This window comes from Brachyhypopomus gauderio, chromosome 3, assembly GCF_052324685.1.
Source record: "Brachyhypopomus gauderio isolate BG-103 chromosome 3, BGAUD_0.2, whole genome shotgun sequence".
Classification (NCBI taxonomy): Eukaryota; Metazoa; Chordata; class Actinopteri; order Gymnotiformes; family Hypopomidae; genus Brachyhypopomus; species Brachyhypopomus gauderio.
Genome location: NC_135213.1, coordinates 22606103 through 22630436, shown reverse-complemented (window position 1 = coordinate 22630436; position 24334 = coordinate 22606103). Strand labels below are relative to the sequence as shown.

The window sequence follows — 24334 nt, the reverse complement described above, 5'->3', positions numbered from 1 at the left end:
TTCCTGCCTCTACTCACTCTCTCTCTCTCTCTCTCTCTCTCTCTCTCTCCCTCTTCCTCTCTCTCTCTCTCTCTCTCTCTCCTTTTCACTCTCGCTCAGTCACACTTTCTATCTCTCTCTCTCAAGAAAGGGTTGAGTCACAATGGCACTTTTATTCATCATGTTCTATTTCATTGTGTTTGTTTCCAAAAAACACAACAGTCCTCACTTCCACACAGCAGTGCTGTCAAAATTCCACCCCCTGCACCCCAGAATGCTCACTAAGACACAAGATCTGTGAATACCTCAGAAATCACATTCACTATGTTACATGTCTTAAGTTTATATGCAGTGTAAAGCCTAAATTAAGGTATAGTGCTGGAATATTCTCTTAAATTCTATCCATGTTTGCTTATTTTTGGACTCAGTTATCTGTCTTCAGTGTCCGGCAGCAGTCTGCCAACACAGAAATACATAATTCTCATACATAACAACATCTCTGAACCAAAAACTGTGGGGATAGAGAAATTGTGAAAACATATTTGGATTCAGCATGCAAAAATATAATAAACAGGTGTTGCAGGAAGCACAATCATCTTTGACCAGTGGTTAATGATAAACCCATTTACCAGTAAACAACGAGTTGTAAAGTGTGGAGTATTCTGAAGTTAATAGTAAATAATAGGTACATTCACAGAGTGGGGAAAACATGCTAGATCATTCAGAATGATTATGACCTGACCTTCATATGCTCTGCTGAAGCATTTTTTCGACTAAAAGCACTTAAGTGCCCTATAGACTTTATTTAAGGTAAGGTTTGGAGTGTGGGAAGACACTACAGTGACCTGTAGGAGTTAAGCTCTACAAATACTGAGGACTTAACTGTAGTGCTTAACCAGTTTCCTGGCAAGAATAAATAAAGGCACTCAGTGCAAAACCAATATATGATTCAGAGTTGTTTGGGAGACAGCTCTGTATTCATGTGATCTGGAGAGAAATGTCAAACCATGCCGATTCTTGGCATCTCTCCATCAGCAGAAGTCACTCCAGCATAAGAAGTCACTCACTCAGCAGAAGTCACTCCAGCACCAGAAGTCACTCCTTCAGTCACTCTTTCAGCAGTATCTCCTCCTTCAGCAGTAGACACAGCAGCATCATACATCACTGCAGCACCATAAGTCACTCCAGCATCAGAAGTCACTCCAGCAACAGGCACCGCAGCACCATACATCACTCCAGCAGCAGCCTCTTGAGCTCCTGAGGACACGTGACGGGCAGCTGACAGGTGAAGTCCCGGCACACGTATGCTGTGGCTTTGCCATCGAGCCGAACTAGCGAGGAGAGGATGGGCAGCTTTTGGTAGAGAAATCCTTCTGTGTTACCATCTGCCAGCACCACGACCTGCAGGGAAATGGGGGGTTTAATGCACTATTTAAATGGCCCTGTACTTACTGAAATGTGCTCTTGCCTTTACTGCACTACGTTTCTTCTTCCCAGGTCAGTATTAAACAGTGTTCATTTTGTAATTCTTTCATTCGCGGCATCTAGCATGATTCAGTGTTCAGAGGTATCTGGACTCCTAACATATTTGTACTGCATTCTTTGAGCAGATGACAAAGCACTGGATCAGAGTGTCTGCTAAATGCCCTAAATGTAAATGAGGAGAACACCAGTGAGGGAGGGGTTCAGAAGCCGGGAAGAGGGAGCAGGGAGACAGAGGGAGAGCAGGAGGAGCACAATAGCTGTCATATTGATGACAATGAGGTGGAAAAGAACAGACAGTGAGTGGGAGAGCCAGGCTGCAAAGACAATGGAAAATGTAGAATTCCATACGTCTCTCTGGTCGGTATTAAACCACGGCGGAACAGAGTGAGCAGCGGTTATAGTGCCATTTCTATCAATACATTTACATTTATGGCATTTAGCATTTACATAAATGTAAATAAATGTAAATTTCTATCAATGGCTCATTTCTGATTGTCAGTGTTCAGATATGGACCTCCGAGACAAGCCTGTAGAGTCAGAGATGATAAAGGTGTTACTACAGAGAAGACCTTGACCTGTCATTGGCCTTCACAGATCTCCTGTTGTTGTGACAATTTGATATTTGATCTAGCTCAATAACAGATCAACATATGGTCATTGTATAACACAAGAGCCTGTATAATATTAGTCATGTAAAAAAAAAAACACATGTAAAGCTCAACCTTTAATAATTCAGTCCTATTGATTCTCGCAGCCAGTGTCACCACAACCCTTCATTCTGCCCAACCCCCTAACAGAGAGGGAAGCCCAAAATAACTCAATCAGGGCCGAGGCCAGTCAGGGGGCTGGCTGATAGTCAATGGTTTGCTGCAGGACCAGTTAGCGCAGCAGCAGGGATGGATGGTGGGGTGGTCACCCTCCGCTTCGATCCCTGTAACCGAGGGGAGACCTGACTGACATTCACCTTCCACCCAATAATAAAGCAGCAGGAGGGAAGAGGGAGGGAGTCTGGGCTCCCAGGAGCAGACAGTGACTGGACGCACATGGATGAAAAAGTCAATCTATATTCTTTCAGTGAGATGTTGCTGTCTAGTCTGAGTGGCAGTGTGGAGTACCCAAAAGTCAGACGCAGTTATGAAGAACACGTTCTCAGCTATGATGGAGGTTACACTTTAGGACACAGCTCTAGAGGCAGAGAGGAGACCCCGCAAGCTGAAGAATCCAGACTGTCAAAGCCAGCGTTTCTATTTGCTTTCTGTTAACCTCTCATGGCCATGAAACAGAACCTCCGTAGTGTGATTTTTCTTGACACTCATGGTAACAACTCAACTATGTAAAACCTGTTCCCAGTCACCTAAGCAGTACCACTCTCACCTGCTGCAGGGATCTCGCACTTTATTGCAGCTCAGAATTCCGCATCATTACCTTCCTGCTAGCAGCCAGGAGCAGCTTCCTGTCAGACGTGTGGGGACATCACATGGGCTGTCAGCAGCCAGACTCAAAGGGGCATGACAGTTCACCAAGGCAGCACATCAAAAACAACACGCAGACCAAACAAACTGAGGAGACACACTCTGGGGTTACGCCAGGTGACATGTCCTTCACAGCTAGTTTCGGAGGTCTCAGGAACTCTGCACAGACACCTAACCGTTCTATTTTGCAGCCCCTCGTTAACACACACAGCGTGTTGAATGTGTCAACTTTGGCCAGTGGTTCACTGGATTATAAAAGGTTACAGGAAGGATGATGTTAACAGATCAAACATCCTACATTTTGAATCCTACATTTTTGTTTTTGTTGACCAACAGAAAAGATCACCATCCAAAAGCCATAATAACCGTTCATGTCTTATGACTCATTCGGTTTTCCATACTGATAGAAACTGGAATCCACCCCATTCTTATTCTGCACCTTATTCTGACCTCATACCAGTGAATATCCTGTGATGTGATCTCCATCCCCCAGCTGTCACTACCTCCACACACAACACCTAGTCCTGCCCCTTCATTCCCATGAGCTATCTGACATGTGATTCCATTCCTACAATCACGCTGCGATATCCATCTTCCAGTCTGTCAGCTTATTCTTCTACACACCTAAACACACGTACATGCGTGTGCATGCACACACACACACACACACACACACACGCACACACACACACGCACACACACACACACACACACACACACACACACACACAGAGTTGATTAGTCTGGGGAATTTCATCAGCTTTGTCTCCTAGCAGGATAGAGCTGCTCCAGAAAGCTTAAGGCTGTCAGCACACACAGGTGGAGCACACAGCCATTACTCATTCAATTATCCACTGTGAGTTTATTTCTGACTATGAGGGATGGAGCATGTCATTCCGATGTCTTCATTACCTTCTCCAGTTACCAGCACTAATGTGTGATCATGTGGTGCTTCCTCAACACATGGAACAACTGCTGCAGGATTTACATACAATTAAATACGTCAGAGTTTGTTCAAAACCAAACTTTACTGACAGAAAATGAATGTTTTGTGCAAAACCAGTTAATGTTAATGCAGTTAATATAAAGGACTGGGACACACACCAGATTTATTAAGCACCATAATGTGATCCATTTCTAACACCCTGACGATTTTGAGAAGAAAAAATGCCAATATCAAACAGTTTCTTGAGTAAAAATCAACTGTCCATGCAGAGAATCATCCTCCAATTTTGCCTGATGTGCAGTACAGCTTCTCCAAACGGGGCCCGAGAACCCCCCCACCCTCACCCCCAACCGCACCCTGAGAGGAGTTATAATAATGGGCAGCTTATAATGCCCAATTGGCTGCACAGGTTTATTTATCCATCCAATCAATTTCAGCTCACAAAATGAAGGTAGAAGAGTCTTCTACAGAGATTTTCATATTAAGGCATTTGTGTATAGAGAGGGCACGTGTGTATAGAGAGGGCACGTGAATAGAGAGGGCACATACCTGTATGTATGTCTTTTAAAGGTAATGTGTATAGAGAGGACACGTGTGTGTATATAGGACACGTGAATAGAGAGGGCACATACCTGTATGTATGTCTTTTAAAGGTAATGTGTATAGAGAGGACACGTGTGTGTGTGTATATAGGACACGTGAATAGAGAGGGCACATACCTGTATGTATGTCTTTTAAAGGTAATGTGTATAGAGAGGACACGTGTGTGTGTATATAGGACACGTGAATAGAGAGGGCACATACCTGTATGTATGTCTTTAAAGGTAATGTGTATAGAGAGAATACATGTATAGAGAGGACATGGGCACGTGTGTATAGAGAGGACACGTGTGTATAGAGATGACACGTGTATAGAGAGGGCACGTTTATGGAGAGGACACGTGTTTAGAGAAGACGTGTGCGTAGAGAGGGTAATTCATGACTCTGGGCGTTTACAGGACTGAAGTATGTAACCTCTTCACCATTCAGCCGTCATGCGGACTGCTCATCAGTTCTTTGACTGGCTTTGCCAATGCAGCTGCGTAAAGCTCCATTCTCCTTTGACAAGGAGCACCTTAGTGGTCTGCCTGAGAGAATCAAAGCTTCAGCACAAACCTTTCTGTGTCTTTCAGTGGTTACTCTCTCGGCTCTGAATTGAGGGTATCTATATCTATTCGGTGTTAATCATAAATGAATCAGGGCCTTTTGGGGCATGGACTAATAATGTATCTGCATATACTCTAGGAACAACTTTTAGAAAACAATACAAAAACGCAGGCCATGAAATAGGGAGGGTATGTACTAAAAGGGTTATAATTCCTGCAAGGAGCATCCATGTACCCATTCTGAATTAAAACTGATCCACTGCACTTTGACTTTATAGAACCTACTTCATTACGAATACCATGCACTACAGTACAAAGCCTAAATAACAAATTGCATCAGGCCAACTGTCCACAAAGATTTAGCAGCACGAGGACTGAAGAAAAGGAACATGTTTGTACTGTTCATGAGACTCTCTGGAAGCATACATGTTTTTATGCGATTTCACACCTGGTATGTCTTTCAGATATTCTGAAAACAGATGGCACTTGAGGAAATGAAAGGACCTAAATATAAGTGGGTACAGGCAACACATGCTTTCTGACATTAATTAACAGCGACAAAGACCCTGTTTAATCTGACGCTGTTGACACAGAAGAACAAGGAGAGGGAGACAACCGTCATCCCTTCCCAAGCAGTCTGGTTCATGACCTGACACACCTGAGCTCTGATTCCAAACTCCCCGAGCTTCTGTAGAGCAGGACTTGGGAACCTGAATGTGAGTGTAACAGTGTGTTAGACATGACAGTCACAGCCCTGGTGTGCTGGGTTTATTTTTTTCCCCTCCAAACTGCTCTGAGATCAGCCTCAGGGTACAGGGCACGATCTCAACCTGACTAAAGACTTCTGATCCAAATTCAACATGCTCACCCCAAACCAACATACCAACACAGACCACCATCCTCAACTCTGAATCTGCCGGAGCCTTTACCAAGCCACAAACCAAGTGCTTCAAGACTGTACTGTGCTAGAGTAACAGCCATCTCCAAAAAGGCCAGTCCTGTGCTTTTACCAGCTGGATCAAGCGCCCTGTTTCTCACACTCGGCGAGAAAGGAAGAACACATAAGAAGTGCTCTCTGCTCAAACGCCATAATCCCATGCCGTGTTGCGTTTTGAACTCGAGAGCCGGGCTGTGAGCAGACCGCCTCCTTGTCGAGTCGTCTAGCTCAGTCTCTGTCTGCGCTCCTTCAGGCCTCCAGCTCTCTGGCTGCTCTCTCTGTGGTCTTGTTAGAGAATCGGGCCATCCGTCTCTGTAATCACTAGGTTGAGAGCTCTTTGCAGCCTCACTGGCCGTTCCGAACGTGCCTGCACTGCCTACATATGCATTTCCTTTACAGCGAAAACCCCTTCCAGACAGGCCATAATCTACTCATACTTGATGAGTCCAAACAAGTGTGTTTTTGTATATTTTCCAGAATTAATGTCGTTTTTTTCTTCTCTTTGTTGAGCTAGAGGTGACAAAAAACTATTTCTGCTCATTAAAGAATGCTTGCCCAGTGTGTCTCAGGGGATTAAAGTCAAATTACGGCAGTGAGCAGCTGGCTGCCATCATCACAGAGATGGAGCGGTCGTTTGAAGCCTTAGCCGTAGCGCTGGAGCCATTGCAGAAAGGCCATGTCCATATAATCTCCACAGACCAAGACCTGATTACACTGCAGAGAGGCCTTTCCTGACCATTTTAATCAGCCTTGATGTGATTTGTGAAATTAATTCATTTACATGGAGGTTTAGATTTAACAGTCTTGTTGTAAATCTGAATTAAATGAAAACATGCAAATGAGATAAGAAAAAGATAAGAATTCTGACACAGTTCACTCCCCACAACTAAACCCTGTGTCCTAACATGAACAAACAGATGACAGAATAATTGGATTTAAATAAAATAAAAAGAATAATAATTTTCTCATCTGTGTTGGTAATGTGTTGTGGAAATGTATTTTCAGCATTGTCCCTGAAACATTCAATTACTTTTGTATTCATAAAGCTTCTGTCCATTCTATCTCAGTGTTTGATGAAGTTCAACATACTATTATCACACAGAGGAAATTCCACTCATAAAAGTGGAGACTTGATTAAGCCATCAACATGGAAATAATTAGTAATAAGTACAAAAATAAATTATTTGTCTCTAAAATCAATGTGGATTATGTACTGACTGTTTTCATGTGGAAAAAATAGTGTCACACTTTGAAAATGTTTATGATGAAAATATGCCTCTTTGTGAGTGCTGGTTGCCTATCAAACTGTGTTCGTGTAATTGGGGTCACAGTCTTAATTTCCAATTAAATGAACCTTAAATGAAGTAAACAATAAACGAATGTAGTTAACAAACAAAATGTACAAAATCAAAAGTTGTCAATTAAATGACTGTGATTGCATCCACACACAGTACAGTATATCTATAAAAAGCAGCTGTGAAGAAAGCAGCAGACAGAAGTCGTTGCTGGTTTAATGGGCTGTGGGGTGTGCCAGGTGTAGTCTACTGCAGACACAGTGTAAATCAAACACAGCGTGTCCTAATGGTAACACAGCGCCTCGGTGCCAATATAAAGGGTTTCAGGTCAAATCTGTAGAGCCAATTGTGCTACTGCCATTCTGAACTCAGCATGATATTTTGCATATTGAAGCAGATCATGACTCTAATTTGTGTGAATGAGAGAATGTAGGTTGTGTGTGTGTCTTATTTCAGATAAAGACATACTGAAAACACACATTTTTACCCCCTCTGTGAGAAAATGTATGACTACAATATATAATGCACTGACTACATGCATATTGTGTTCCTGTGTTTAGATAATACATCTCAGTACAATAGCAACAGTACAATAATGTTCAGGAGCTCTACCCAAGTCATTCAGACATGGAAGATGAGCACGGATCTTCTATGTGTACAAGATTTTAAACCTGACAGTCACCTGCTCCAAGTATCACATCTTTCAATATATCTGAAATGTTGCCAGATATTTCTGCATACATCATCCACCATAACTTATAGGAAGACATACTATATATTTATATAGTATGCTGTATATATGTAGTAACGTCTAGGCTACTCCTGTGGACAACCTGACTTCGAAATATGACACCGCAAAAGCAGCGTTTTCTGCAGGTCTAAGAATAGCCCCATCCCCAGAGGGTTTACGGTAGGGATGATGATTTGACTGCAGGTTTGGCTCAATAAGAGAAAGTCATCTATTTTTCAGTGAGCTCTCCCGACTCTGCAATCAACAGGGTGATGCGGCTGGCTCCTTCGATCATGTCTGAGTCAATTAAACAAACAATGAGGGCCAAGCTCCATCTGAGGCTCTGCCTCTGCAAAACGGGGACGTGCGTGGGACGCCCGCTTCCTTTATCAGTGCCCGTCCAGATGAAATTCTGTTCTATCGCTTTGTAACTGGCCTCACTACCTCTGACTCATTACCGCCAGACCCTTTAGCTCCGCCCGACCGTGTCTAGGCAACAGACTGGATTCATCCCAGCTGGTCTAAAATCCAGAGGATGTATGAGACTTGTGGACAAGTGGATTGGGCGCATGAGGATATGCAATTGAATCTAGATGCAAAAATGAGAACCAGCGAGCCTCAGCGTTTTCTGAGATTGCATTCAAGTGCCACAGCTGAAAATACACTTTGCCAGGTGACTCCATGCGCTCTGGGGTGTGCTACGCTAATCCATCACTGTAATGGATTTGTTCACATGTTCACGAGACGAACGTCGTTTCTTTGTTGCTTGTTTATTATTATTCATTTCGCTGCAGTCTTGTGCTACGTTGCTGTGTTTGTTTTAAATTTGCACTTACTTACAAATTCCTAAGGGCCAAACGGAGATGGAGGGAGAGCTTCAGATCGGAGGACGACTCTGTGATTGTGTCACTGCACTGCTGCTAACTAACAGGAGCTGGCAGTCTGTGTCCCACATACCGAGCATGGACGGGTCCAACGGGGGTCAAAGCCCGGGTTCAGTGTTAATGACCCGGGGACAGGAGCTAGCTGAGAGTACAATCATTCAGAGCTAAAGCAGACAAAACAGGGCCATCCCTAATCCATCACTCTCAGACAATTTAAGATGCCCCATAAATTTTTTTTGTTGGAAGCTTGGCAGAAAAAAGGGCTACGGTAAGTAAATAGTTTTTTCTTCTCCAAAACACACAAGTAACGCTCACATTAAACGTGACGTGGCCTTGTTTTGAAGTTAGGGGAGAAGCAGATGAATGACTTCTGCTTCCTTGAGCAGGGACAGGTCTGCTCAGCAGAGCCGCAGGAACCTGATGAGCTACAGCTCCACACTGGTGCACACCGCACACAGAAATCACAAAGTGCGAGGCCACCAGATTCATGGCCACTCCAACACATCTCATCTATATGCCTGCAAAAGCCTTAGCTGCATGTTCCCACTAACAGAGATGAGGAGGGGTCTCCCGAGAGCCTTTGCTTACACAGTAACAAGATTCTCAGTATGGGTATCCCTGTCTGCAAACACACACAGAGAGAGAGAGAGAGAGAGAGAGAGAGAGAGAGAGAGAGAAAGAGAGAGAGAGGAGGGGGTGGTACAGGGGAGCCCCCGTCATAGGCTCTTCACGAGTGTTGTATTAGGAATGTCCGTGTGATAGTAAAAACCCCAAAAGGCCAGGTGTAATGTGTGTGTGTGTGTGTGTGTGTCTCTCTCTCTCTCTGTGCATCACGGTGTATGAGGCAGAAGCCATAAGTGCTGAGCTGTAGAAAAGGGCAGGAAGGGTACAAACGCTATCTGTGAGCTACGCTGACCTTTACACTAAAGGGGGAGAGAAGCAGCACAAAGCCAGGCCCGCGGCTAACGCCCAGAGAAACCAAATTATTTTAGTAATTATTCCACAATCATTCTGCGCACGTTGTGCTGTGTAGCCATCGTCCAAGATCCTGGCTCACACCGTGTGCACCAGCATGCGCAGGGCAGAAATTTGACAACTTGACCTTTAGTGCGAGATTACTTCTGCCCGCTCATTAGCATGAGGGCTCGGACCGGCCGCTGAGGCACATGGCACACCGACAAGTGTGTCATTCAGGACGGTGAAAACTGGAGCAGTCGTTAACATACACAGCAAATATGCAAAAGAGGCTTGATCACAGTTTTGTGAAGCTTTGACTACACCACGGCGCTGATGAGGAAAATAGTGTAAAGAATTTAATTTTGAGAAGTCGGTGTGTGACAACCTGGTGTTGCTGAGTCTGGTGTTTGTTATTCAGTAAATGTTGCATGTCTCTGTGCAGTTTATATGCAGCTGAAGCATCAGGGAGTGTGAACGAAGCATCTACACGCAAGTAGCATCCAGCTTCTACTGTGTCAGTATCAAAACAGCAGTGCTCCTGGTGTACTGGCACATCTTTGAAAGGGGTTTTGCTCATAAATAAAAAACAAACAACAACACTGACCAAGATGGAGCAGACATGAGCTGGGCTGCAGTAACATTATCGATTCTGCTGGGGGGGATGTCCTACATGACCTACTGCGGTGGGTGTGGCTAAGGGCATGTCACGCCTAATCAACCACTCCCTCAAATACAGCAGATCAACTCTCTTCTGTGTTTGATTAAGTGTCATACATGTTGACGACATTTTGAACGAGAAAAACAAACAACACTAATTTAAATGTCGGTTGGATAAATTCACCGTGAAATGCGAACAGACATTACAGGCTGCAGGTCATTCATCTTTTAACTGTGGATCTTGATGTTTCTGTGTATATTAGTGGAAGTACATAAATATTTTACATTATTTTGCTCAGGTGGAGGATTCGTGTACTTGCGTCCCGCAACACTGCTGATAATTGGGAAGTGCAGTGTAGCTCATTCAGTCAGCCCCCTCAGCCTCACCGAGGAAATCAAACCGAAGAGTGAAGACGACTCGCCTTATAGGGAAGAAACAGGGAGGTGACACAGGCCATTAGACTGGCTGTGTCCTCAGCATCACGCTGGCCGCAGATAATCACCTGAGACAGGCGAACACAAGGAACGACAGGCAGGAAAAGAGACAGACAGACACAGAAAGAAAGAAACGAGACAGAAAAATTAAATCAGTGAAGGGATTGGGTGGGAGGCAGGTCAGGTGGGTGTGCTGGGATCAGTTTGCCCATGTCTTGGTATCTACTTTGTAATTCCAGCCCGTTAGATTATAACCTGCCCTGGGCAGGGGCAGGTCAGCTCTAGTCGTGGTGATGCTTTTTCACAGGGGTTGGGGGTGGTCAGAATTGAAAGTGACTTCCATGAGAATTTACTGACCAAAGATGTGGCATTCACTTCAAGATAGACATGGAGTACAGTAAAATATTCACAATGTCATTAAGGCAGCTACAGCTGCATTTTTTTGTTTGTGGGCAATAAAGACAAGAAATGAACTCTGCTGAATTGTGCTGTATATGTGAGCAGTCAGACCAACACTGATTACCTGCTTAAAAGTGTAGTGATGAGCCATGAGGCCACGGACCATGTCCGGAAGGGCGATTGGCATATTAACTAGCCTATCAGAAAAGGCAGCCAGCAGTCGCTTAGAGCGCTCCATCCAGTCATGTTGGCCCGTCAGGTGGGAGAGGCGTAGTAAGTTCATGGCAGAGACAGAGTTTGCACTGGGCTCTGCACCATCCTGATCTGGAGAGAAAGAGGTCATTTCTAACGGTAAACACAGTAATCTAATACCAACACCATCACATCAAGCCTTTTTTCCTCATTGTTAACGTGATACAGTTACAGTTATCAAACGTAAGTGGCAAACTAAGTGTCACTGTGGTGATAATCCAAATTATCAATGTGACCTTTGGCCATTTATCAGGTTGACTGGGGGTGAAAGTGGCTGATATAGCATGTAGAGTGACAGTCAGTTGTGAGGTGATGGGGTTTTATCTTGTGTGCATGTGTGTGTCCGGGGAGAGGAATCCTGCACTATGTGACCTCAAACATCTGGGGTTGTGGACAGACTGGTGGCACCTGGCTCAGAGAGGAAAGGGATCTGAGGTGAGTACTGACATATAGCACAGCACTGTCTCATGCAGATGCTATTATGTAGCCAGCATATTAAACACACACACACACACACACACACACAATGTCAAACATTGCTATATAACACATGCTCACACATGTTATCCAATGCACATTCATGTGACAAGCACAGAGACGCTCCAAACTGCATGAAACCCCAAATACTAAAACTTCATCCACACCAAAACAAACAACAAACTCCATAGGGAGGTGTGTGAGGGGCATGTTCACAGGGCCTCTGTGATGTGCAGGAAACACACTGCTGTTGAGGAGAATAGAGACGGACTGGCTGTGTTTGGGCAGGGTGTAAAAGGCAGAGTGGCGTGTGCTGCGGGAGGTAATCCGTCTTGTGGCGACAGCGGCGTGGAGCAACTCTGGGGCCACACACTCGGCTCCGCACAGCCCCTAATGGAACTCTACACGCTAGGCTCGCTGGGTAATGGTGCGGTCACTTTAAAAAAACAAACAAAAAAAAATCTGTCTTACGTCCCTTTTAATTTATCAGTGGCAACAACGAAAGCATAACGGTCCCCCCCCCCCCCCGGGTCCACGTCCCACTGCTGTCAATGTCATATTCGCAGTGGCGTTAATGGCTGGCTGAGGCCTGGTGGGACGTCTGAGAGTTTGTGTCAGAATGTACCAGAACGTACAAAATATGGTATTGAACCACCTAGGACTCTAATGATGCCCTGGCAGATGGTCTCTTGTTGTTTTGTTTTTTTTTTTTTTTTTTTTTTTTTTTTGGGGGGGGGGGGTGTTTGCTGCATTTTCAACCCTTTTGCATATGAGAGGCATACAGAAAGAAAAGGATGTACATAAAATGCACTAAAGAAAAGACTACAGACTAAAGAAATAAGGGGTATGCAAATCAAGAGTGAGAGGAAAGATGTAAAAAATAGAAATATGAGAGGAAAGGAATGAAGGCAAGACACATCTCACCAAAACAGGGCCCATAAGACAGGGCGCTAGCAGAGTGATGAAAGACTCGTCCAACATTGCAAGCATGCTATCAGCAGTAGGGTGATGGTAGTGCTATGCAGTGGAGTGATGCTGAACACTGAGTGACAGCAGGAGATCTCCATCACCCTGTCCACATGACTCACTCCCTCGCACTCCCACGCACTCCCACACCACTCAGCCTGTCCAAGAACAGCCCAGCCACACTGCAGCCTATTTAAGACATGCAAGAGATGTCACGACCGGAGGCGTCACGATGCTTCCAAATTCTCGACAAAACGTAAATCATACGTCATTGCGAAAAAGCATCATTTGCTGAAAATCTACGAGCGCCACGCCCTCCCTCCACCACCCGTTTGATCGGGCGTGAGAGGTGTGCGTTGGACCTCGCCCTGTCTCACCCTGTTTGAGGGCCAGCAGCATGGTGGGGTCTGAGGGGTCACTGCAGAAGTAGCCGCTGCCCTGGGCATCCCAGAAGAGCAGGTCCTGCACGAGTTGGAGCTCCTCGGCCCACTGCAACCAGCGTGCGTTTTGCGTGGCTTCAAAGAGATCCAGGAGGCCACACACCACGTAGGCATAGTCATCCAGGAACCCCGGAATGGCCGAGGCTCTAGAGAAGATGAGGGTGAAGTTACCACCGACGCTGGACCACAAACAGGAGCAAGCACGCACCCACAATCAATTTACATGCAAATGTGTTATTTTCTCATATCCTGGGACTGCAAATATTTTATGGTGGTGGTAAAACAGGTTTAATTCTACTTGCACATTTGCACTTATTTGCATTTGTTTATTTGCACCTGTTCTAAAGAAAAGACAAACAAAACAAATGCTCCCACTGACTCTGTATCTTGTAGTGTATGAGACGAGCTGCAGTTCCTTTCGCTTCGTGAGTCCATCTTGTTTTCTCTAATGCCCCCCCCCCCCCCCCATCAGTGTCTTTGTTTGGTCACTGCATCATGAGGATTTGGAAAAGTGCCCTTGGAAGAAAGGAGGGATGTCTGAATCATCAACCAGGCAGGAGAAGTGGAGCTTTGAAGCACGAGATCATTCACAGCTTCTTTGTTCCTGTGCGTGCTGATATCCTCCACCATCTGTGCAGTTCTCTTCTCTTCAAGCATTGGACAAACATCGTAATGTGTTAAAGAGTGTAATGTGTGAAAGAATGCTTTAAGGTGTTGAAGCAGTCTCTGAAGTGTTCAGTGCAGAGATGAACAGCACAATATTTGCCCATTTCTTTATCAGTAAAAAGTGGGAAACTCTTCAGGTGTGACTCTATGAATGTGTGAAAACACCTAAAGGTTTTTTTTTAAGGTTAGATTGGTTTTATTTTGCCGGTTCATTTAAGGTAATCTAGAGAGGCTTTAACTCCTATAACATAGCTTTGATATGTCATAAGTTCAACAAGTACATGTAGTTTTCAGGTGGTAACTGACTTTGAGATGTCAAATAGCCAGATGTGTCCAAATAATTGTTTCCATGTGATTGATGTTATGTGATGTTATTTCTTTCTATAGAAGGTGTGATGAGGACAAGACATTTGTACTTGCTTGGGGTTCTACTTACAAAGCACTAGGTTACAGCCTTAACCATTAGAAAACTACATGAAATATACCTGTAGTGTTGCGACTGAGTTATGAGGGTTCTGCACAAGCTTACACAAACGTCTGCCTATTTAAAGGTGGGATACATATTTTCTTTGGCAACCTTGTGAAAACACATTTTTTATGAAATCTCTTTTTTGTGAAGACTTGCTAAAAGTCATCTGGCCATGAATTCTATTTGCTATGTGGTTTAAAACCTGGACATTTTCCAGAGCCTGAAAATCCAGGGTGAGAACAAAACACTTGCCACACCACATTTGTGCAAGTTCGTCTTTATCCGGAAAAAATGTCATGCCTTTGATGCAGACTGTGTTACTTCTGCAGGCCATTCTTCTGATGTAACACTGGGGGGAGTGGCAGGTGTACTTTAAGTTCTCTTGTAACAGTCCACTTGAAAGGGGAAGCCTGATAACTAAGAGAATTCTTTGAAGTTTAAAATAGATTAATCTGATGATTTCAGCGTACACGGCAGAGCCTCTTTAGCCCGGGCTCCCAGGCATGTGCAGGGAGGTGGTACTGTAGCTGGCTGAGTGTAAGAGAACTGTTGTGACAGCACTGAAGATTACACTACAGAAGAACATCAGAGCAGGTCTAGTGCCTTGGGCAACTGCCGTTCATCTTGGTTCCACTCATAATAAAACGTCAGATTTCCAGAGATGTGAGAAAAGGCGAGAGTTGAGATAAAGGTGTTGATCCTAAGAGGGTTCGGTGGTCAGAGCCTGTTTCACACCTGGAAGACCTGGGTTGGGTACGGGGGTATGACTGCTGGCCCAGCCGGCCCACCCTCACACACACCTGCAGCCGGGCGTGAGGTTCCCAGACCTATGAAGACGCCATCTGCACAGTTCCACTGAGATTCAGAAAGCAACGCAGCACACCCTGCTACACTGTCAGAATAACTTCACCGTGCTCTGTGCTCACAAAAACAGCCTTGGGTTCAGTGGTTAAACATGATTCCTCTGTTTCTACAGGCGAACTCGGAGTGGAGGCCAAGCGCCGAAGACCTGGGAGACCACAAAAACAAACCCAAGTAGGCCAGCCTGGTTAGAGCGAACGGCTCCGTGACTGGAGTTTCCATGCCTTCCCCGTTTCAGCTCCCCAGGGGACGTGGCTTCCTCAAAACACGGCTACTCCACCACCCTCCCTCCCCCATCTCTCCTGAGGAAACTGCACACAGTCGTTCAAAATTGCTATTCATGGATTCACTCAAAGCATGATGCATTTGAAAAGGCTCAAAGGATGAGATTCCTCAGCACAAATGACGTGTCTCCTCCACCAAGTTCCTTTGCTACTAAAGAATGAACAGACGCTTAAAAATTATTTACATATTACCACCACTATACCCGATCAACATACGGTGCTGATATTTCTGTTGAAAATCTGACAATAATTGAATTTCAAAAAGATTTTTCAACTGCAGAATAAGCTCCTTATCAAATATTTTGCTTTTTGGGGGGATGGGGGTTTGGGGTCTACACCTGACACTGTTTGATTTGGCTCCCCGAGAAAATGTTGACTTTAATTTGCCAAGTAAAAAATTCACAAGCAGCAGCACAGGAATAGAAGGACGGAGGTGGATTCCCAGTCTGCAGGCTGCAGTCGTCCACCTCCTGTAATGGAAGATGGGCCCAAGCCTGCCTCCACACTCACACTTATTACACGCACTGGACGCAAATCTTCCCCATGCAAATTAAAAGCAGACTGACATCGGGTGCTTCTGCACCTCAGCTCTGCAAACACCCAGCACACAGCTGCTCCCGATAACGCCAGGCCGGTTCTGGCTCCCCGCCAGAACCAACGCTGTGATGACAAACATGTTTATGCAGGAACTAGTTTGGCGTTTTGATTTCTGTGATACATCAGGAGGTGTCATACAACAACCGTGCACGCAGAAACGTGTCCAATATAGGAATGGGTTTTGTGTGCAGTTTTTCAGGAGGGTCTTGAAGTCCAGCAGAAATACATGGAGCAGTACGAGGAAGAAGATGCTCTGGACTGAGGTCCTTCATCATCTCTGCTTGTGTACTGACTGTTGCCAGCATCGTGACAGAATTAGTGAGCTCCCATTTGAGAATAACTGCAAGAAACAAAAACATTCCACAGGTGGAGTAAGACACTTGCTGAGCTGACAGTATATAATGAGGCCTACATCTAAGAAGGCAGCCCCAAAATAAGGCCAACGCCTGTTTGTGCATTAGCACAAGGACGCTTTGTGTTCTGCTGAGTCTGGGTGAATTCTGCAGATATGTGTGCCAAGTGATTACCAGCTGGGCTCAGAGCGGGTGGTGTGCTACTTTCCTTGGCCAACGGAGAACTCAACTGCCACTTCGCCAGAACAGCCTCTGTGTGCTAAAGTGCAGCTTTGCCACTGCGTATCATCTCAGACTGTGATGGAAGCTCAGAGATCATTTAAAAGATCATTTAAGGTGCGTCTGTTCTGGCCCTGTTGCACCGGCACGATCACGAAACAGGAACAGGGCCGCTGGCCCACAGGTGTCCGTGCGTTCGCCAGCTGGATTATGGAATTCGCACTTCGCTCCGTGTTTCAAGAGCCGTGTCCTGCGGGGCGACCCAGGCTGAAGAGCAGGGCGACCCCGCTCCCTCGTGGCAGGAAGAGCAGCGCTGAAGTCTCGTCTGGTGCTGGTCTGCTCCTGTAATTGCACCACCCCACCTTTGAGAGACACGGCCGAGCGCCCCTTACGTTTGCGTGACCCCCGCGTTGGCGCCACCGTAGCAGGTGTGCAGCATGCGCTGGTGTTGTGCGTCCCACAGGTGCTGCTGGAGGAAGAGAGCCGTCTGCTCAGCTCTGTGGAGCAGGGCCACATCGCCCAGCACCGACCCCACACACGCCAGCCCTGACAGCATCAGACCTGCCTCCAGAGAGAGATTCATTACAGAGTAAGCGCACGTGCGCACGCACACAGATTCACACGTGCACACAAAAACACTCGTCAGTGAGGCTGTTCGTATATACCGTTAAAAAACAGAAATACTTTAAAAAAAAAAGACACACGCACACATTTTGCTCGTTAGTCTAGTTAACGCTTCAGTTGAACTAACAGTACATTTCCTATCGCAGGCCCAGGTAAACACGATGGTTAAAGAACTGGTGCTGCTTGTAAAAAAGGAATTTTGGTGAGGAACATCTCATCTAAAGTACCAGGGAGCCCAAGCTCAGGATCCCTGACAAAAGGCCTGTTGCCGTGTTCCAGAAGTGTGGGAAGGGCCCCATCATCTGTGATTAATGCTTCTTTCTGCAGGTAAAGGCAGTCTTGGTGAATTGGCAGAGTAGTAGCGTGGGCCACACTACAGCCCACTGAGATTAAACAATGTCCTCATCTCTGTTCAATTAAAACACCACTTCATTAGTCACCGTGATCAGCGTTAAACATCGGCAGGCCCTGAATGGACCACAGAACCCTGGGAAGGTTTTCTTCGCCTTTCATTAGCTGGTCATGTACACGCTAGAGAATGTTTCTTTGAAGGCTTTCGTCAATCTCAAGGGAACATTCACAGCAGCAGAGCTATTAAAGAAAACAATATCACAGCGCAGCATTTACAAAGCCTGGTCTGTAATGGCTGTTGTTGGCTTACAACAATCAATAACGCAAGCGGGTCAGAGAGCGTGAGGAGTAAGTCCTTCAGGACAACGCCATGGTACCCATGCCTCCACCTCTACTTATTAACTATTGCCATTTCCATTAGAACGCAGTATACGATTAATTAATTACAAGCATAAGAACACTAATTAGCATGCTGACTGGCTTCCTGCTTCACTTTGCGGAGAACTACACCACCAGCCTGAGCGGAGGGGCTGGAAGTGGGCGTGTACCGTTCCAGGAGGCCAGCATCTTGGTGTCCAGGTGAGGGCGAGGACGTGCCCGGCGCACCGCGGACAGCTTGGCCCTGGCGTTGGCCAGCACCTCCTCCACCCGCTCCACACCCAGGCCGAAGCGTGCGGCCGTGAGCTCTACGGAGTAGCGCACGATCAGCACGTTCTGTCCCCACAGCTGCCCGTGAGGGTCCTGTGGGGACATGGAGAAGCCAGAGATGATAAATATGCCTATTGTGTTTTATTTTTATATTATCAAATAGGAATGAAATGAAATGTAATAAATTAAATAAATATAAAAATATTGGGAAATAAAGCGAAGTTGTTAGACGAATTAAAGGTTTTGGTTTCGAATCCTCTTGAATTCACCTAGATTGTTAAGAGCCCTCAGTTGATGAGGCAAGGAACCAACGTTTTAGGACCACAGTAAGAACAGGCTGCTCTACTCCTGCAGTCAGGTAGAGGGCTTGACTGCTACGTTATAGTAGGTACGCTATATATGCTACGTTATAGTAGGTACGTTATATATGCTACGTTATAGTAGGTATATCTGAGATATTATATACCCAATGATTAGTTCACTGAGGTACACTCTGCCAAGGCCATGAAGGCGTTTGAAAATCATTAAAGAGTTTCTTCATGTGAATTCTGAAAACAGAGGGAGCTAGTGCAGATGCCAGAGAACACATGACCTCTGACCCTCGTTCTCATGCACTCCGAACTCCAGCGGCAGCATTCTGCACTCTCTGCAAGGTTATTAAGGTTGTGTGAGACGTCACACCCAGATTTTTCAGTTTTTGGCCCTTACAAACATTCTCAGTTCTGCAGTAAAATATTTCTCAGTGCTCCATTCTCCATAACAAGGAAATGGGTTTTGTCTTTGTTTAAAAAAAACCTGTGACTCATCCAGGACTCCAGACAGTCATACAAGTTGCTGAGTGACCTTCAGTGGTCAGGAGCTATAGGCACACAGCTGTGTATTGTCTGCATGCTGGTGAAAGGAGATGGTGCATTTATTCATTGTGCAGGTTAAATAGTGCTGCATCAAACTCTGAGATACTGGACAGGGCAAAGTTTGACACTTCTGCGAGTTCCAAGTGCAACACAATATTCATGGTCACTCAGCTAGGTTCAGAACTGATTTAATACAGAATTTGCGAGGCCAACCAGATCTGGGGCAGAGAGAGTTCTTGATGAAGCTGTTCAAATGAGACATGAATCTTGAATAATTCTAGGATCATTAAAAACTTTAAGAAGTGATGTTTATGTACTATAATGAACTCAAATGACTGGACAGACTCATTAAAGATTCTGGAATTGAGACAGTAGTATAACTCCATGAAAACCAGCTTCACCATAACACTGCTAAGTAAGGGAACATTTTTACTTTGGTGTATAGTTGCTGAGACTATGGGGAGCACCATTACTTTTCTTCAGTATATGCCTGATACCAGCTGTTTTAAACCTTAGTGGCTAAATTCCATGTGGAAGTGCCTGATTGACGACGCCCAGAATGTGAATGGAGAGCAGAGCGAACGTTTGTCTGCAGACGAATGAAGCCTCCCTGGAGAACAGGCGCTCACTACGACGGCAGCGGAGGCATCGCAAGACTGCCATATTTTAAGAGCCTGGATGAGAAAAAAAACAGAAGTGTACTTGGTTAACACCCAGACAGAAGCAGTGCACCTGTTCCGGCTCTACGTTGCCTTGGTCTCTCACGCCGTAATGGTGCATGAAGACGTCGGCCTGCGTGGACCCGCCGCTGGTCCCCTCCACCACGCAGGAGAGCAGCTCCCTCAGCTCACCAGCCGTCCACACACAAAACGCTCCCTCTCTCTTCTCTGTGGACTCAGCTGTGGGCAGTGAGTCTGCGTCCTCTGCACTATAGAAGCCTCCAGACTGCAGGGGGCAGTAGAGTGTTAATAGTTAATAAACCTTTGGTAAACATTTGCATTCAGTCACCACTAACATATGAAAATTAAAAATTTATGCTGTCATTTCTAGAATAAGTAAGTTCCTCTGTCATCCTCTCTCCCTACGGTACATTCAAAAGTATATAGCTAGATTAATCACAGATAATACAGAACTAAACACAGTACCAAAACGGCCTATTATAATAGTCCCTTAGAACCTGAGGTAGTCAGCACAAGCCAAAGATTGATTTCCTGCTGATTACAGATCTTGCCATGTAACCTCATCCTTATAGCGTAAATGCACAACACTTGACCTCCAACAAAAACCCTCACCAACAGAACAGACTGTGTACAGTAAATGAGCATCTTAACACATAATTACTTCATAAATCACCACAAACATGATTTTAATGATTCAGAGGATGTGAACTGCTCCTTTTGTTCCCTGGCAGGGACCCATTCATCATCACAAAATGGCTGCCGTGCTGCACCGGCACATGGAGGCAGGTCGACCTCAGAACGGGCCCAGACCCGGAACATTCTTCTCCCGTCTGGCTGCGGTGCCAAGTCAGCAAAGCAGAGCAGGCAGGAGCTAATAAGTAGAAAGATGGTTTACCTCGTGGCTAAGGTCTCTGGAGACGTACTGCAACACGTCCTGGGCCACATCTGCAAACAGGCGCTCTCCGGTTACCTGGAGCAAGCAGAAGCAACAGTGGAGAAACACCCAAACCACACAAGTGTTACATCAAGTGAAGTGCTGAAGCAAGCCATACATCCCAGGGAGCAACAGATTTAGAAAACCCGCTGGCTCCTCTGACCTTATTTTAAGTGAACATGTAGAGTTACATCTGCAGTAAGCCAACGTACCAGACTTAATAGACCCATATTCCTGTTCCAAACTAAGGACAATCAAAAGATCTTGATTTTTGGGGGATGATTAGATAACTAAAATAGATTCTTAGATTATAAAGATTGATTAAAGATGAACAGATGTCTATGGACAGTCAGATTTGAAGTATTATCATACAGATCATGGCAATAGAATATTGGTGTTGTTGCATAAATGTTTGCATGCGTGCACACACATGCACATGCACACACAGGCACGCACACACACACACACACACACACCTGGTAGGCCATGATGTATGCCACTGCCAGCTGGGCCTGATCATACAGCATCTTCTCAAAGTGGGGCACATGCCAAGAGGAGTCTGTGGAGTATCTGTGAAAACCCTAGAAAAGAAAAGAAAAGAAAAGAAAAGAAAAGAAACTTTTGGTGCTAGACTGTTCCCTTTGTGGTCAATGGCCATTCAGAGTGTGACTGGGGGTGTGTGGATTACCTGCGCCACATGGTCGTGAATCCCCCCTAATGCCATCATTCTGAGGGTGTGGAGAGCCATCTGAAGCGCCTCTGCTCCCTCGGACGCAGCACGATTTACCGCCCAAAAGGACATCAGGAACACCAGGTTCACTATCAGCCCAAAAGGACATCAGGAACACCAGGTTCACTATCAGCCCAAAAGGACATCAGGAACACCAGGTTCACTATCAGCCCAAAAGGACATCAGGAACACCAGGTTCACTATCAGCCCAAAAGGACATCAGGAACACCAGGTTCACTATCAGCCCAAAAGGACATCAGGAACACCAGGTTCACTATCAGCCCAAAAGGCACAGGCCCGTCAGTACAACAGGTGGAAAACCTGCTCAGTGCCAAGTCTGCACACGTGCTCCACTACCCATCCACCATAAAGAGCTTCGTCAGCAATAGTCCTTCAGCGCTATTTTTCTCCTCTGATGCGTCTGGCGTAGGCTATTCCCACTCTTTTCACCATCTGCTTACCTGGCGTGGGGAATTTGGGAGCCTCTCGGAAGCCTCCGTATTCCTCCTCGTATGACTGGACCAGCTGCTGCAAGCATCTGCTGGCCACATCCGGGGCTGGAGGTGGAGCATCTCCGGGGTGGGCAGAAAGGGAGGTGCCCTTCCGCAGAGCCTCCACAACTCTCTCCCCGCTGGACTGCAGGACCTCCCTGTTGTCCTGCCACTGAAACGACCACGCAGAGACGACCGAGGCCGGTCAGCACTACACATGGTGGATGTTAACTTCATCATACATCTTCATCACATAGCACGCATCCGCAGGTCACAGCAGGCGATCTGCACCGCACCTGTTCAATTATCCTCAACAGTATAGTTTTAAATCCAGGTCTTCTCCCGTAGTCTCGTGGAGGAAAGTAGGTACCGCCCAGGAAGGGTCTGAGATCTGGAGTGAGCCACACGCTCATTGGCCAGCCGCCACCGCCACTGGTTGCCTATGATGACAGAAAAGACGAGAACCTGCTTCACGCATATTCCATCATGTTTCACTACATAATTGAGAATCGGATCAGTCTGATTCTGTATTAGATCACACCTGTACGAATGTCATGTAGACTTTGTCAACATCAGGTCTCTCCTCGCGGTCAACTTTTATGCAAACAAAGTTGTCACTAAGGATCTTCCCGATTTCTTCATCCTCAAATGACTCCTTTTCCATCACGTGACACCAGTGACAGGTAGAGTAACCCACTGTGACGGAGTGCAACAGTGTTCAATGAGTGGGGAAATCATAGAAATGGTTTATGATAAACATGTTCCCTGTTACCTGACAAGAAAATGGGCTTGTCTTCACTTTTTGCTTTATCGAATGCCTCTTGGCCCCATGGGAACCTGAATCCCAACAAAATATACAAGCAGTCGCACATTAATTCTACACACACAATCAGTTCTTCAAGGCAGTTGTGAATAGGAAGCTTTGAAGAGATATTTTGAATCAAAAAAGCAGCAACCAGACCAGATCCTTCTGCAGGAATGCCCTCACCAGTCAACAGGGTTGAATGCATGCTGGAGAAGGTATGGGGATCTTTCTTTGCTCAGGCGATTCTTGTGTTTCGGTGGGTGTAAACTCTCCCCCCCGCTGCTCCCTGACGCCATACTAAAGCAGGCTGGATGACTCCTACACAGAGGTACCTCATATGAGTGTGTACCTGATGTAGTGTCAATAATTCACTTATTCACAATAATTCACAGTCTTTATATTCGTTTTATTTATGCCACATGTGAAAAAGACAGAAAAAAACGAGTGCCTTTTAGTTGCTGAACTTCACAGAATTCTGTTAAATAGCAAGCCAGCTAACCAGTATGTTATGAGTGAGTCAGGTTTGGTAGAGACAAATAGACTGCTACTCTCTGGCCCAGTTTAGCTAGTATGGATCTGGTCTTACTATTATTTCCCTTGTTTGCCAGCTAAATTGGGCAAACAAGACTGCTAATCAGTTAGCTTGTTACCTAGCTAAATTTGTTGATATCATCTAGCTAGTAGTCTTAGACTGATAGGATAGCAGTTAATTAACCTATCTATCTATCTAGCTAATTTATACAAATTAGCGTGAGACCTTTCGACATATTTTTACCTGAAGTTACCCAAAGACGACCTGTAATATAGGAGTGTAGGATAACTGTCAAAGTCGTGGGTGGACGAGGGTCCCGAGCCCCGGCGGCTGGTCAAAGTTCTGTCGTTTCTCAAGAAAACTCCACTCAGAAGTCTGGATGGTCCGAAATGTCTTGTGGACGACAGTGACCATGTCCAGACAAACCTGAGCATCCTCAGTCCGCACAAAGTCCTGCCTCCGGTCTCCAGATTCTGACGTTTGTCAGTGAAAATGCTTGAAGTTCACAGCTTTACCACAGGAGGTCGCTATACATATAATATACCCAACTCGCCATTTGGGTCATTAGATTGATGAATATAGTGAATTTGACACAGACGTGACGTTACTAGTTATTTGAAAACTTCAAACGAAATTCATGTATTTGTATACGTAGTTGTCTCCGGGTTTTGTATTGTTTCTCTAATAAAACCTAGAGTTTAATACCAGACCATTCCACAAGGGGGAGCCGAGTTTTTTTTTGGTCAATAATACTCCGGAAGAAGAAGTCTTTATTACGTC

General features: G+C 45.5%; 1 protein-coding gene across 2 annotated transcripts; it reads right to left on the bottom strand.

The window, feature by feature from the left end:
- Positions 1–132: 132 nt before the first annotated feature.
- On the bottom strand, positions 133–24066 carry spata20 (spermatogenesis associated 20). Of its 2 annotated transcripts, none has more exons than XM_077000473.1 (16): positions 23798–24065; positions 23206–23340; positions 22990–23054; positions 22759–22913; positions 22514–22657; positions 22188–22389; positions 21685–21815; positions 21473–21577; positions 20958–21032; positions 20115–20327; positions 18429–18621; positions 17298–17466; positions 13394–13602; positions 11446–11645; positions 10910–10990; positions 133–1380 (listed from the first exon to the last, which is right to left on the bottom strand). In XM_077000473.1, exons 1-16 carry the CDS (start codon positions 23986–23988, stop codon positions 1210–1212), a joined length of 2439 nt encoding a protein of 812 aa, XP_076856588.1. In that variant the 5' UTR covers positions 23989–24065; the 3' UTR covers positions 133–1209. The 2 variants fall into 2 exon arrangements, with proteins under 2 accessions (XP_076856588.1, XP_076856590.1); XM_077000475.1 differs by having other exon boundaries at positions 1270–1380; positions 10875–10990; positions 23798–24066.
- Positions 24067–24334: the final 268 nt, after the last annotated feature.